The 14,446-nt window shown below is 45.3% G+C and overlaps 1 protein-coding gene across 2 annotated transcripts in view; it reads left to right on the top strand.

The window, feature by feature from the left end:
• The first annotated feature begins 4,701 nt into the window (after positions 1–4,701).
• The window catches only part of PIK3AP1 (phosphoinositide-3-kinase adaptor protein 1), a 49,705-nt gene continuing 39,960 nt past the window's right edge, over positions 4,702–14,446 (top strand). For both annotated transcript variants that reach the window (XR_010071473.1, XM_063337565.1), the window contains exons 1-2: positions 4,702–4,830; positions 10,610–11,026. Coding sequence is in view for 1 of the 2 variants with exons in the window: in XM_063337565.1 (XP_063193635.1) it covers positions 4,818–4,830; positions 10,610–11,026 (430 nt within the window). In the remaining variant the exon portion in view is untranslated. The remainder of the gene's footprint in view (positions 4,831–10,609; positions 11,027–14,446) is intronic.

Consider the following 14,446-nt stretch of genomic DNA (forward strand, 5'->3'; position numbering starts at 1 on the left):
CGCCGCGCAGGCGCGCGCACTGCGCCGCGCCACGCCACGCACCGACGTGCTCCCCGGCTCCGCCCCCGCCGCCATGTTGGGTGCCGTGAGAGGAACTGCCGGGCGCGGAGGAGCGGCCTACTGGCGGGGCGGGTGGGAAGGGCTCCCGGAGGGGGGGGACCCGGGAGGCAGGGCCATCCCTCTCGCTGTGAGAGCGCTTGGAAAGGCCCCGCCCGATGGCGGCGTGCGCGCCTGAGTGAACGCAGCAAACAGGGCGGGAGGGCCGGTGCAGAAGCAGGCTTAGGGCCCGCAGCGGAGAGGAGGTGGGAACCTGGGGCAGTCTCTGCAAGGAAACTCGGGAGCCTGCATGCGGCAGTGGAAGACTTCACTTACGCCCCTTCCTCCCCGTGTCAGTTACTCCTAGTTGTAATCCATTTTAAATATGGTCACTGGAAGGAGAATAGCAGGGAGCAGAGCGGCTCAACGAAGGAGAAGAAACCAGCAGCTGTGGGCAGCCTTAGTGATGGCAGTGTCCTCACCAACAGGGTGCAGTCCCACGTAGCCTAAACACAGCAGGCAGAGCCAAATGCTGACAAGATTCATTGGTACTCCCAGGAAAGGTGAGCAGTAAAGCAGGTCTAGGAGCCACATGAGGAATCTATTCAGGAACAAAGGGAGAGAGTGCCAGAAGGGCTAGGGCAAAAGTAACACCATGCATCTAAAGGGACTGTCTGTAAGATTGAGCTAGAGAAGGAATTGGGGACAAGGTTAGTTACGACATGAGTTTGAGGGTATCAAGGAGGTAAGATTGGAGATGAGACTTGAAACAGCTACACCCACAAAATAGGACAGGCAAGCACTAGAGACCCAGGCGTGAGCTTAAGTGGAGCTTCTGGGCCTATGGGCAAAGAGTGGGTGTGGAAGCCCCAGGTGAGGCTGATCAGAACAAGAGTGGTCTGTTAGTGTACTCAGGACACTGATAAGGAGAAGATTTCATTCAGCTGTTGTGTATTGACAAGGCTTTAAATTAGTCATGTCTAGACTGTTTTGTTGTGGGGTTTTTATTTTTTTTTACTTCTGTGAAACTGAAGGTTTGCTCTGATGATTGTAGTGCTCTGTTCTCCTTACCTTTGTAATGGTTTGGGTTTTTTTTCTAATTCTTTTCAGACAGAGTGTACCATAAAGCCTGCTGAGGGCAAAGGAAGAAGAGAATCCTACACTGAAAGTCCTGAGTTAGGGCTGCCAGGGTCAAACAAGCAGTAGTAGGTAGATAGCATTACGCTCTTAACCATTTCCAAATACTGCTGTGCCCTGCTGTGCTGGGGTTCTGTCTGTTGTGTGCAGTTGTGTATTGTGTGCTGAACACATACTTGGGCAGGCTCTGTGCCTAGTAGAGCCCCCATAGTGCTGGTGTCTTTGGAAGTTGCATATTTGCAGTGTTGGGGAAGTAAAAGCAGTTAATGTAGTAGTAGATTATACTGTAAGATTCTGTCATTTTGTACAGGTGCTGTTGCTTGTGTTGTAGAAAAAGGATGTTCTGCTGAGGGCTTGTTAAATATATGTATTTTGTTTTCAGATGCCTGTGATCTGGCCTGCCCCCGATATGTATGGAATAACTCAGGGCTGTGTTGCAGAAAGGAAACTGTTTCTAGGAACCAGTATTTCTCTCGGTTCTTGTAGCTTCCATCCACAGCAAGCTACAGCTATAAACTTCATCTGCAAAGCTCAGCACAAGTTCTGTGCTTCTGTCAGCATCGGAAAGGAAGAGATGCAGCTATTGCTGGTAAACTGTCCTTATTTTAAGTCCTACTGTCTGAAGTAACTGCTGTAAGGAACCAGAGAAATTACTGGCTGTGTTTGCTTCACTGGCTCGCTTCTTGCCTGGTTAGTAAGCATCTCCCGCCAAGCCTTTGCCAGTTAGGTCTGTTCCCAGATGCTATGTAACTGCTTCTCTTCAGAGCTGTGTGGTATATTCCCCTGTGTTGTGCCTGCAACTCTCCAGATGACCTCGCAGGGCAGTAACCATGCAAGGAAAGCTATTTTGTTCTTGTATTCACCAAGACAGTAGTGGGAGATCCTAGGATCTAAAAAGCAAGCAAATTCAACTGATTTATGCTACTACTTGTGAATTCCTTTGCTCCCTTCACCTACTCCTCATAGGTCTCTCTAGTCCTTATCCTTGGCTGGCGTATCTCTTGTTAAGCCTGCAGGGAGAGTTACTCACCTCAGAAGAGAGCATCCCTGTGAGAGGTCGCTGCTATTCACACTTTTCTTCACCAAGGAAAAGTGGAGATGGCATGGGTATCGAAACACTTACTGAGTCCTTTCCTTGTTACCCTTCAAAAGTACCCAGCAAAAAGCAATGATTCTGGAAAGAGCAGTCTATTCCTTTTCTTTGTACAGGGATAAGGCAGGCCCTTGAGAATAGTGCTGCAAATGCAACCGTGTTCACGTGCTGCAGTGAGTTGAAGGGAGGAAGGTTAAGACTTGTAAAGTCAATTTTGGGTGAGGGAGGATGAAAAGCACCCTCTATTTCCTCATTTTGTTCTTAATTTATTACAAGATGTGTAACTCTTCCCTTTAGGCCAGCCTAATGTTCTATAGCGTAAAGGGGCTTTCACCTAAACTTGTCGTCTGATTTTTCAGGTTGAGGTTGCTGTAAAGGTTGCTGAAACAATGCTGAAACAATTATTTTACTTAAGCTCCTTTGGAGAAGCATATTAATTTCACTTTAGTGGCTTAGGAAGTTTAAGCCCTGAAGGGGTTTCCTGTGGGCTTTGCATTGATTAAATAAAATACATAGCATCCTAAGTGACACTGACACGTATGGAGAGGCCCCATGGGTTCTGACTAGGCAGGAAGCCGACTCTGATAGTCCTTTGTATGATACCATAAAGCTTTAAAAGCTTGTTCCAAGGAGCATGTTGAAACCTTTGTTTAACATCAGAGAGATTATTTTGGGTTTCACTTTTTATTCTGGAAGTTAGAAGAATGTTGTTCCTCTCCTGTGAAGACAGGCTGAGAGAGTTGGGGTTGTTCAGCCTGGAGAAGAGAAGGCTCCAGGGAGACCTTATAGCAGCCTTCCAGTACCTGAAGGGGGCCTACAGGAAAGATGGGGAGGGACTCTCTATCAGGGTGTGTAGTGATAGGATGAAGAATAACGGTTTTAAACTGAAAGAGGGTAGATTTAGATTAGATATTAGGAAGAAATTCTTTACTGTGAGGGTGGTGAGACAATGGAACAGGTTGCCCAGGGAAGCTGTGGATGCCCCATCCCTGGAGGTGTTCAAGGCCAGGCTGGATGGGGCTTAGAGCAACCTGGTCTGGTGGGAGGTGTCCCTGCCTATGGCAGGGGATTGGAGCTAGGTGATCTTTAAGGTCCCTTCCAGCCCAAACCATTCTGTGATTCTATGAAGATAAACAGCTTTACAAGGGAAATAATGTGGAATAATCATTATAAAGTCATATACATGGGTATCCATCTGTTTTACTAGTTCTTAATATATGAGTATTCCATAGTAGTCAAAGAATTTGTCTAGAGAGTCTAGTTTTCAACTAGTAAATTTTTGTCCCTTACATAAATCCCAAGTAGATCCTGTATTTGCACACTTCTCCGGTGCCCGGCTGTGCTTTATTCTATTGTACATTTTCTGGAGGATTCAGATGGGAAAGTGCTGTTTTTTTCTCTGCATACCTGGAGTTTCTCATTGGGCTGTATCACCAGGAAATGTTTTTTATCCTCATACTTTCTTCTTGTGGGAGCAAACACTCTGTTTTTGGAAGACAGGCTGTGGGGCGCAGTTTGTAAGCTTACAGAAGGTTTTGGGTAAAGAAAGATTTGGAGGTAAGAGGAGCGTTTGACTGACCTCTAAGATAGAGTCAATTAGTAGGAAACAGTTGGTTCCTTGCTGTTCGTAACCAGCCCTGTTCCAACATTAGTGTTTGTGACATTAAGTGAGCTGCACACAGAATGTCCTCTGACTGCTTGGGAGTGACTGTCTTGACTGGGAAACCAGATTGTAAGGAACCCGCTTTTGCTTTGCTGAAGTGCATCAATGAAAGACTTCACTGGTTCTTGGCAAAGAAATTTTTCTGAATGCGAATCAGCGTGAGTGTTTGTTCCAAGTTTGTGAAGGAATAGTTTGAAATAATTATTTAGCCAGAATCTGTTGCTTTATCTTCAGCAACAAAATTAGATTGAGTCCTGCTCTCTGAACTCTGACAGTGTCCTTCCACTGCTTATTTTCTCTGTACTCAAACACGAGCATAGTCATAGGGAAATCTTAAGTTAAAAGACTGCATCTTCTAGAGGAAAATGCAGAATATCAAGTGCTTCATTCTTTATATGGAACAACTTGGTTTTCCCTCGGGGGAAAAAAACACAAAAACAACTCCTTGCTTGTAGGAGACAGAAGTCAAAGCCTAACTTCGGGGTGTGCATAAAGCAGGTCTTGTTTGGTTCTTTTCTACAACCATTGCTCTAAGTTTCTCCCGAGTAAGGATGTGGAGGTTATCGCCGTAACACATGACATCCCCTCCTTGTAGCGCTGTTTCCTCGCCCACCTGTGGAACATGTGACTGGAGCCAGCTGGAAAAGGGCATTTCCCTCCTATGGCAGGAGAATCCCGCCGTGTACCTGGCAGGCGATGCGGGGGCCGGGCGGGAGCCGCCCTGTGCCCGGTTCCGCAGGGGGCGCCGCGGGCCGCCCTCCGCGGCCGGGGCGGGGCCGGTCGGCGGGTCGGAGCGCCCGGCCAGGGGCGAGGAAGCGGCCGCGGGAGGGAGGAGGCGCCGGCGATGTGAGGGGAGGGCAGCGGCCCCTTCCCCGCCAGCCCCGGACCATGGCGGCCCCCGGTAGGTGCCGAGGGGGAAGCGGCGGTGTTTCTCGGGGCGGTGGGGCCGGGAGGGCTCTGCCCCGGCGAGCCGAGGCTGTCGGCGGCAGCCCAGCCCGTGAGCCTTGGCGCCGGTAAGCGGGGAGGTAGCGGAGCGCTGCCCGTCGCTGCCGGCCCGCTCCTGCCTGCCGGGCGGTGCTGCTGCGCGGCTCCGCTCGCCCCTGGCGCGCTGGGGAAAGGGGAAGGAGGGTTCCCTCCCCGAGGTTAGGGGAGCCCCGGGGCTCTTCTGAGCAGCGGTGGCTGCTTTGTTTGCCGCCAGCTGCTGCGCTTTCTGCCTTGTCTGGCTTCGCTTGGCTTGAGCTTGGGGCAGGTGCTGGCAGAGCTCTCCCGTGTCGCGAGTGCGCTTCGTGCTGGCAGCTGGGCGAGCTCTGAGGGAGGGTATTCTGTAGGGGAACGTGTCCCCGTTCAGCCTTTGCCACCTAGGTATTTTTCGGTGGCGTTTTGTAGCGAATTCGGTTCTTCCTAAATACTGCTTTATCCCCCCACGTTTGCGTACTTCCTTTTTGGGGTATAACTTGATGGCCCTTGCCACAGAGGCAGAGGATCACGGCAAACTGAGCTAGGTTGCCATCAATGAAAATGTCTTAGCTAACATATGTGCAGCTAAAACTGATTAGTCTAAAGCTGCGAACTCCGGGAGGAGAGGGGTTTAGCCTGTATTGTGTAAGTCTTGCTAGTGCCCAATTTGCAAGTTCCCCTTGCTGCAGGGAAGTGTACGTGTTTTATCTAAAAAAGGAAAAACGTGCCATTCTCAGGGTGTGAAGTAACGTTAGTGTCTCACTGACGCGTATCTCCTTGTGATGTAAAAATAAGCTAAATGGAGGCCTCGAGAGACTTGTGGGCGAAACTACTTTTCTCCTGATAAACAGAAGGTGATTTCACAGATACTCTTACAAGTAGAACGACTTTAGGTTCACGCATCGTAATGCAAATCTTGTGTTCCTATCACTAAAATTTGGTTCACAAAACTTTTATCTACTTTGATTCTGCTATTTCCTCTTGCTTGTTTGCAGGACTTTATTTAGAAGGTTTTCTATTCCAGTCAAAGTGAGAGGTTTCGCTAGGATGTTAATAATTACTGCATGTGATCACAATTACTTTGTTATGCATTCCAGCTAGGCAAAGAATGCATTCATTTCCTCATGCATCACTTAAATAAACACACTTCCGACACTGAAATACGAAAGGTGCTGAGGATTTCTGTTAATGACCCACCAGCAGCTTTTAACAGCTTCTGGAAGTGCACTCTCTCAGAATTTGATTATTAAGACACCTTGAGGTGAGTTTCATTTATATCATAGGCAATTGTCTTTCATAGGAAGTGAATCTCCCTCTGTCAAGGACTGATATTTTGGACTGCCACATTCGTGTATCCTCCATACACATGAATCCCGATGCAAACTGGTAACAGGCTATGTAGCGCTTTTTCATTTAGACAAAATTTGAGGTGGATTTGATCTAGCAGATGAAAATGGATTTGCTCACCACTGTGTATGGTCATCTGAGTTGGAGTAAAGATTTAGTCTGTCAGTTTTTTCCCTGGTCTGTGGGCAAGGAGAAGTCATGGTCTACTTAGGATTGGGATGGGAAAGGTGATGCAGAAAAGCTGTATATTATTAGAGGCCCTGAATTTGCTTTATGGGTTCCACAAGTACAATGGAAAAATATTTATGATCTATAAATTGAAAAAGGTCAAACCTTTTGGCTTATAGGATGAAATAATAGGTAATAACAGTTGATGACATCTGATTCAAATTTGGGAAGTGTTAAATGGGCAAGGCGTAGTCTTACCGAGAGCTGATATGTCAGCTTCTCGCGGTATGCTTTAGCTATTTCAGTGGTAATCATAACCTTATGGTATGGCCGTAAACCACTATCCCATGCCTGAACTCAAAGATTGTCACCTCACTACTACCAAACATGGTCTGAAGATGAGCCTAACTTGTTTGCTTCTCAGAGAGGGGCTACGAAGGCGTGATATAGTCTGTCACTATAGGATACTTTTATTCTCTTGACATGAGCCTTCTGTGATTTTTGACTGAATTGCTTCATCCCCTTCCATTCTGTGTGCAGTTTATAAGCTAGGGAAAGCTTTGTATCATGTTCTGTCTCTGTGCTATTTAGTCTGTGGTCTTTCCACCTCAGTTAGAGGTCTTAGGTATTTCTACAGTACTGGTATCTCATCAGTCTTGTCATAGCTGTATAATGGAGTGGGCAGCTAAGCACTGAAGAGGCAGTTACAGCTGGAAAGGAGTCCAAAGGTTATATTTTATCATTGCAAACGGCAACAGAACCCCGTCTGAATGTTTTTCTATTAAATAAATAGCTAAACATGCCTTGCAGTATTATTAATAGTGATGACATTTTGTAAACAGAAGCGATAGTCACTTTTATACTCTTAAGTTTAGGAATGCAGAAGCAAGGTATTGTTAAAGTTTAAACAAGATTACACTTGAGAGCGTGAAAGAATTTTGAAATGGTTGGCTGGCACAAATCTTTTTTCATCTTGCTGTTGCATATACTGTTCATATCTTTCTTACTTGAATTGAAGGCCTCCTTGTGTTTGTTTTTCCAAAGCCAGCCTGTCAAATGCATTGTCAAAGCATCCATCTAAGGTCAGGGTTTAAAGAAAAAAAATGCTAGGTGTTCACCTAGGGATTTCCTTGTATGTGTACAATAGGCAGAGTTTACATTGTGCTTTGAAGTGTGTTCTGAGTTTTTTTTTTCTAACTGATGTGTGAAGAGTTGCGGGAAAAACTTGAAACATGCTGTATTCTCCATTTATTACATTCTTCCCTGAGGACTGGACAGTAGTTGGTGGTGCGAAGGGAGATATTTGGTTAGACAAATAATTGCGTGATCCAGGAAGGCGAGTCCCGTGTCATCATTCTTTTAAAAGGAGATGTTGCAATTGAAACTATTTCTAGATTTTTATTTTCTTTGAAACAGTCCCGTTGCTGACTTAAGCTTATTTAGCTCTTCAAGACCCACTTCCAGTATTTTTGCTTATGAACATAGAGACTTTCCTTTGCTTTAAAAGCGGAGTCAGTAATTTTATTTCTCAGTTCTCCTTTTAAAAGTGTTGTTCCTCAGTTTATCTTAGAAGTGTAAAAGACGATAGGAGCTGTGGTAAGAGTGCCAGGGGAGAGCTGGCACAGCTCTGTTAAGGGGAATGCTGTGCTGGTAGAGCAAGTGCTATCTAAGGAATCACTACCATTCCTAAACACTCGGTGAAGTTCCTTCCTATTGGGTGCAGAGGCTACATTGCTCTGGGTGATGTTGTCTCTGGGAATATAAATGCTGACCAGGGACTTGCAGAGTCTGTCAAATTTGCATCTTTTGCCTACATATTGGAGAAGGGAGGCTTCTTGGATACTTAGTGCCCCTACAGCGTGATGCATGTTTAAAATCAATAACTACCTGACCCTGCGCCCTCTCCAAGCACAGCTGCTTCCTTTCATTGAAAGACTGGAGAAGGGCCTGTTTGCTAACAAGTTTAATTGCAGAGCTGTTCTCTTTTTAAAAATGCGTGGTAAGATTAGGTGTTCCATTTTACAGAACGTTAAAATGCCCTGGAGGCTGCTGCTGCTTTCTGCAGGGTCCGGAGGTGGGACTTCTCTCAGAGAACTCCAGGATAGGACTTTAGGAGCCCTGGGCACACCTCAGAGAGTTGCTGCGTCATCTCCCGATCTGATGAGGTTGGGCTCAGCTGGCTGTGCTGCAACGCATGGGCTCTGTTCCTGGCAGATATGCTGCCCTTTCCCACTGTACTGTGTATAAATCAACACATGGCACTGGAAGCAGAAGTGCCTGGTACTCCTCCCTTTCTAGAATAAAACAACTGACCTGAATTCTTCTTGGCTTTCCCATTTTTGCCCATGTGATTCTGAATCTCAGTCAGGTGGTGTTCAGCCAGAAGTGATATTTTGGTGATAGTGTTGTTCTCACTGGTGTGAAAGACATCTTTTTTCACAGCAGTTCTGCACACTTAGCTTAAAGGTCCCAAGGCTTTGGGTCTGTTTGTCTGCTTTATGAGTTTACTGGATCTTCTCCGTTGAGAATGCTGTCTCCTACAAGCCTCCGTCTGGGGTTCAAGAGCTGTATTCACACAGAAACATGCAGCTGTCTTAGTGAATACTGCAGTGTCCATGTCCTCCATAGCTAGGACATCATCCTTTCATTGCTAGAGACTTTCCATTTATGCAGGTAACCATAATGCTATTGGGTGAGCACAGAGCACATCTCCATGCTCTATTTCTCAACTGTACCACTTCTGTTCAGCTACAATTTGGTTGGTAATTGCATGGATTAGAGCTGGGGTACCGTAGCCTAGACATCATTTCAGCCTTCATTTCTTCATGAAGGTTCTGGGGAAGGTGGCAGAATGGAGTCTTTGGAGGCTGTTCAATTTTGGTTGAATTTTAAAAAGGTGACTGCAAAACTGTCATCTTCAGTTCTGGTAAGTTCACTGTCTGCAGATGCTCTTTTTGGCATGCCAAATTTTAGGCATTGCCTTCTATTTTAATTAGAAAAATCTGCCTTTGCTTGGTTGCTTGCTTCTGGGTGGAGATGGTTTGGAAATGTTGACACTTCTAAAGAATCAAACTGGAATTATAAGATGACAGTTTGCTAATGAGATTTGAAGTGCTCAGCACTGAAATCTACCATGACACCAGAGCCCTAATTCTCCAGTTTGGGCAAATTTCTTAACCGGTGAATGGGAAAATTAAATTCAGACTTGAAAGTTTTCTTGAGATTGGTGGGAGAGCACTGCATCATGTCATACTGGTTCAATCTGCATGTGATCTTCTTGGCAAGCTGGAAACGGTTTTAAAAGTGCTTCTGTTTCAGAGCACAGAAATGCAGGAGTGTGTAGGTAGGAGCTGTCTCTAGGGAATTATAGAATAAGTCAACTTTGGTGAGCGTATTTTGTGTTATGGCCACCACTATTGTATTAGTTCTTTCGCTCTGAAGAGAGGGGTTGTCATGCCAAAATGATTGGGAAACCTTTGTATGACAGTTCTGGGGAAGGACTGTAACACGGGCTTGCAAAGTGTCTGAAGGCTGAATGATAGCACCGCTGTGCTGCGAGCACTGGGGCTGGTGTACCCTTCAGTTGCATGTGAATTTTGCAAGCAGTTTGCTTTCTGCTGCAATGAGAGCAAATGTCTAACACCATGGAAGCTATAGTGACTTCCTGTAAGCATTGTGGGACCTCATTTAAATAAAGGCCTTTCTTATTTTAGGCATGCTGTATTTAGTGTATATACCACTTGAGCATGTAATGGTCTGCAGTTGTGTTGCAGAGACCCTATAGTTGCCTAAAATGATTTCACTTCGCACGCAAAGATGAACTCCCTTTTTCAAGCTAGTTTGTTTTGGAGATTGGGTTTTTGTGGGTTTTTTTTTGCTATCAACATGCTTTAAATCTGTAAATCTCCATATGTGGTTTGTTTCACTTGAAACTACATAGGAAATCCCCTCCATAGGAAGATTTTTGAGAATGAAAAAACCACTTAAATTTTAGTGGGGTAAATGCAAGTAGGAGTGCAGCCACCCTTAGAATTGCTTTGTGGCTGTGAATACCTCACTTTTAATGTATATACTGTTCTTTTGAAGTGCTTTGGAGCTTCTGACATGATCTGTAGGGACAGCCCTGTGGGTTTTTTGCTGCAAAGCTGTGGGTCAGTTTTTGCTTTGAATTTAATCCTCCTCCCTGTGATCATCTTGCACCTGTACAGGAGCCCCTGGAGGATATGATGTGCTGATTGTGTATGCAAGTGATGCTACTGAGTGGTGTCAGTACCTCCAGAACCTCTTCCTCTTTACTCGGCACATTCGAAAGCATCGGATTTTGAGCTACCGGCTGGAAGGCGAGTCTGCCATCTCCCACCAGGAGCTGGACCTGTTCAACAGAAGTCGGAGCATCATCCTTTTGCTATCTGCTGAGCTGGTGCAGAGTTTTTATCTCCCTCCTGTCCTGCAGAGCCTTCAGGAAGCTTTGTGGCCCCCGTACAAAGTAGTCAAGCTGTTCTGTGGTGTTACGGACTGTGATGACTATTTGACCTTTTTCAAGGACTGGTCTCAGTGGCAAGAACTCACAAATGATGATGAGCCTGATGCTTACCTTGCAGCTGTCAAGAAGGCTATTTCAGAAGGTAAGGTATCAGCTGAGGAGTTGCGCTTCCTGGTCAGGGATTGGAGGAGGGAGATATGTGATATTGTTTATCCTTATTTTAACACTGGTAATATGTTTTACTGAAATAGAAAACTAAAGTGAATTGCACAACCCTTGTAAACTAGGAAGTTTTGCAAGCCAATTTCTCTATGCCTCATCTCATTCAGGAAAGATTGCCAGAATGTTCCTAAACTCCAGAGGAGTGTATGGTACTTCTTTCTCATAGTTTCTGTTGAAATGAATGTGGAGAGCTCCAGGGAATCATGATGGTCAGGATGTTTTTATGACACTGCCATACTTAGCGGTTATAGTGTTCTTTGTCAGCCTTAGCAGGATTGGAGTCCGGTGGTTGCATCTTGAATTAAGATTTATCTGTATTTAGTGGCATAAATGAGGCAGTGCAGCCTTCTAGTGTGTCTGGTGTTGTGCACATAAAGGTGCTTTATGCCAGGCTAACAATGGGATAATCATGATGACAAATTTATCACAGTAAAAATAAATTTTGAAGGTCACGAACTTGGCCAAAACAGTCTTCCGGAAAAAAGATGACTAAGGGGTTGTGCTGAAGATGGCATTCTCAGGTAACCAGGTCACAACAGATGTTTCCTAGTACCTCTTAAAAGCCTACATAAAGCAATGTTTGCATCTCCCTTTCAAACACTCCTAAAACGTCATGGTTTCCCAATGGATAACCTAGGGATAAAGTTGTTTATCTCCTTTGCTTTCAGCCTGGAAGAAGACAGAAAACAATGGCTGAGCTTTTGTAGTCTGAAAAACAGAACTGACCAGAGATTAAATTAGCTTCTTCTGACACTTTCTGGCAAAAGTAAATGTTTAGTTACTGTTTTCCTGCAAACTTGAGTCTAGAGCACAGCACCAATATTTTATTGATTTTTAAATATGGTATTGAAAGTTTGGGAGGTTTAAACATCATCTCCCTGGATTACTGGCGTTTAGTGGTTTTACTTAACATGTCTGAGGGCTGTCAGAGTTATTTTAGGCTAGAGTAAGTTCTAGTGTAGCTGAAGAGTGTGTGAGACTACAAAGGGATGTTGATCCTGAAATATCTTCCCGGAGCCAGGTCTCAACAGGCTTTTCTGGCTTGCTGCATTGTAAGTGCACAAAGCACAGCACGGGGCAGAAGACATATGCCTGCTTCCTGGGCTGTGGGTGGAGCGGGAAGTGTGTGAGTTTCTGTCCTTCATTAGATGGACTGGCTGTAGTGGGAGGTTTCAAGTAGCCAAGTGGATCCCTGCTAGTGAGAGGCTTTCACCCATCTTGCTTGTTTCGGGTGCATTAAAAATCAAAGAGAATTTGAGGGGAAGGGTATGGGGGTGGGAATGGATCAGCTAGAAACCACTGTGGATCAACTGCTTCTCTCTGTAGAGCGAAGCTGTGTTTGTCAAAGCTAAGCTCCAAAAATCTGATTTTTATGCTGGGAAAGCATATCTGTTGGCAGTGGTGCACTGAATGCAGAGTCTTGTCAGCTAAAGAGCAGCTTCCAACTCTCTTTGATGTGGGATGCAGTCAATTTATTGTATTAAGCTGACCTGGCTTTCTTCCTCCTGCTTCAGTAAGTGGTTCTCCGCAGGTGAGCTGGCTCTCTCTGGGTACAGCTGGCTGCCCCTTGGAATGCTGGGGGGCTGTGACCAGGGGATCTGGGGGCTGGATCTTCCCAGTACTTCTCAGAGCACACCCAGGGAGGGGGCAGAGGTGAGTCTTACTGGTAGCACTATGCTGTCTGTCTGAGCAGCCAGGGAAGTATGTCTTGCATGCCTGATTGTTTAGTCATCTGGCTGCCATACATCTATGGCAAAACTTCTTTGGGGTGAGGCACTGCAGTCTGACTTTTCACAGTTGGATGCAGAGTCCTTCTCCAGTGTCATCTCTGCTGAAAGTTAGTATGTGCTGAAATAAACTGTGCTTTATGTAAATGGTGTTTTGAAAGGGAGATTGTGCTTTCGATTTTTGTTTCTACATAAAAAAAACCTAAACCCCAGCTTATTTTCTGTTTTCTGACTTGAACAAGCATGCATTGATGTCAAACTGACTTCACTATATCTAGAAAATATTTGACTGAGAGAAAAAAAGAGATAAAAACGAACTCATTTGCTGTGGAGTCTGCTGTAGCGTTTCCAAATAATTTGGTACACAAAGATGCAGAATTTCTGGACTTGTAGTACTGTTATGGAAGCCCCACCTGATGTGACCTGTCAGCTGTGTGCAAGGGTTGGATAATGTCAGGCTGTCACTTCAGAGCAGTTGCCAAAGCAAGCCATCCTCTGTCACTGAATCATGTGAAGGAAGAACCTATTTAAGATGGCCTGGTCTCATGGCAAAAGTATTTGCATTAATGTATTGGATCCTACCTCTGTGTGGGGAAAAAAATGATTAGGTGACCTCTTCCATCGTGTGACTCTCCAGACCAAGTTTTGTGAATGGCCTCAAATGCAAATGTTCTGATGCTTCCTCTGAAGAGAAGACAACCCCAGGTGTACATAGTTCCCTTTTTGGGTGAAACTGTGAAAACTTTCTTCTTGGTTGGTAATAAAAAATTATCATCTGCCTTACAGTTTCGTTGCAGCTAACCCCAGCATGAGTGACTTAAAGTGCTTGTGACAGCAGACCTCTCCCATAGATAAAGACAGCCTGTGCTCTGCTTCCAGGACTTTGTTGTTGGGATTTTAGATGAAGGCTTTGAAGTCAGGAGCTCTTAGAAGGTCTTAGTTAAGTCCATTCTCTACAGCAGACTGTGAGATTTTCCTGAATAAGGCAGCGCTCAATTCCTACAGCACTTAGAGAAAATTTATGACCGTATTTGAAATTATTTGTCTCAGTGTCTTTCTCTGGGAAGTACTTCTCTCCCCATGCATTCACCAGTACTTCTAACAGCAGTGTCAGCACTAAACCTGATGCAAAAATGACCAAGCTTCAGCTTACTAATAGATGAATCCTGAGCTAGTGGAGCATATGACACAGGACATGGTGAGGGCAAATACCTCTCCAGAGCCTGCACGCTGGCCCTGCTCAGGCTGTGCTGTGGCATCTAGCGCAGCTGTTAGGCTGTGGTTTGTTTAGTGCATCATGGGAACATGACACCCCCAGACATCACATGCTTAAAGTTATTTTAATTTTTATTAGTTTAGTACAAATTCAGAAATGAGGAAGCACTCGTTCAGCCTTGTTGAGAACTATGTGCTGACCCTGACTCTTGCTCTCTTGTAGATGGGGCATTTTTACGTCAGCAATTTCTCAATCCTGGCAAACTGCAGAGGGCATGAAGATTTCTTTTGCGGGCTCTCCTGCTATCTGTGAGGAAGTTTTTCAGGCTATGCAATAACTGTGCTAAGGACATGGAAATGCTCAGGATGGCAGTGTACAAGCCAGCTCAGGTCCAGCA

Source organism: Chroicocephalus ridibundus, chromosome 6, assembly GCF_963924245.1.
Source record: "Chroicocephalus ridibundus chromosome 6, bChrRid1.1, whole genome shotgun sequence".
NCBI classification, from domain to species: domain Eukaryota; kingdom Metazoa; phylum Chordata; class Aves; order Charadriiformes; family Laridae; genus Chroicocephalus; species Chroicocephalus ridibundus.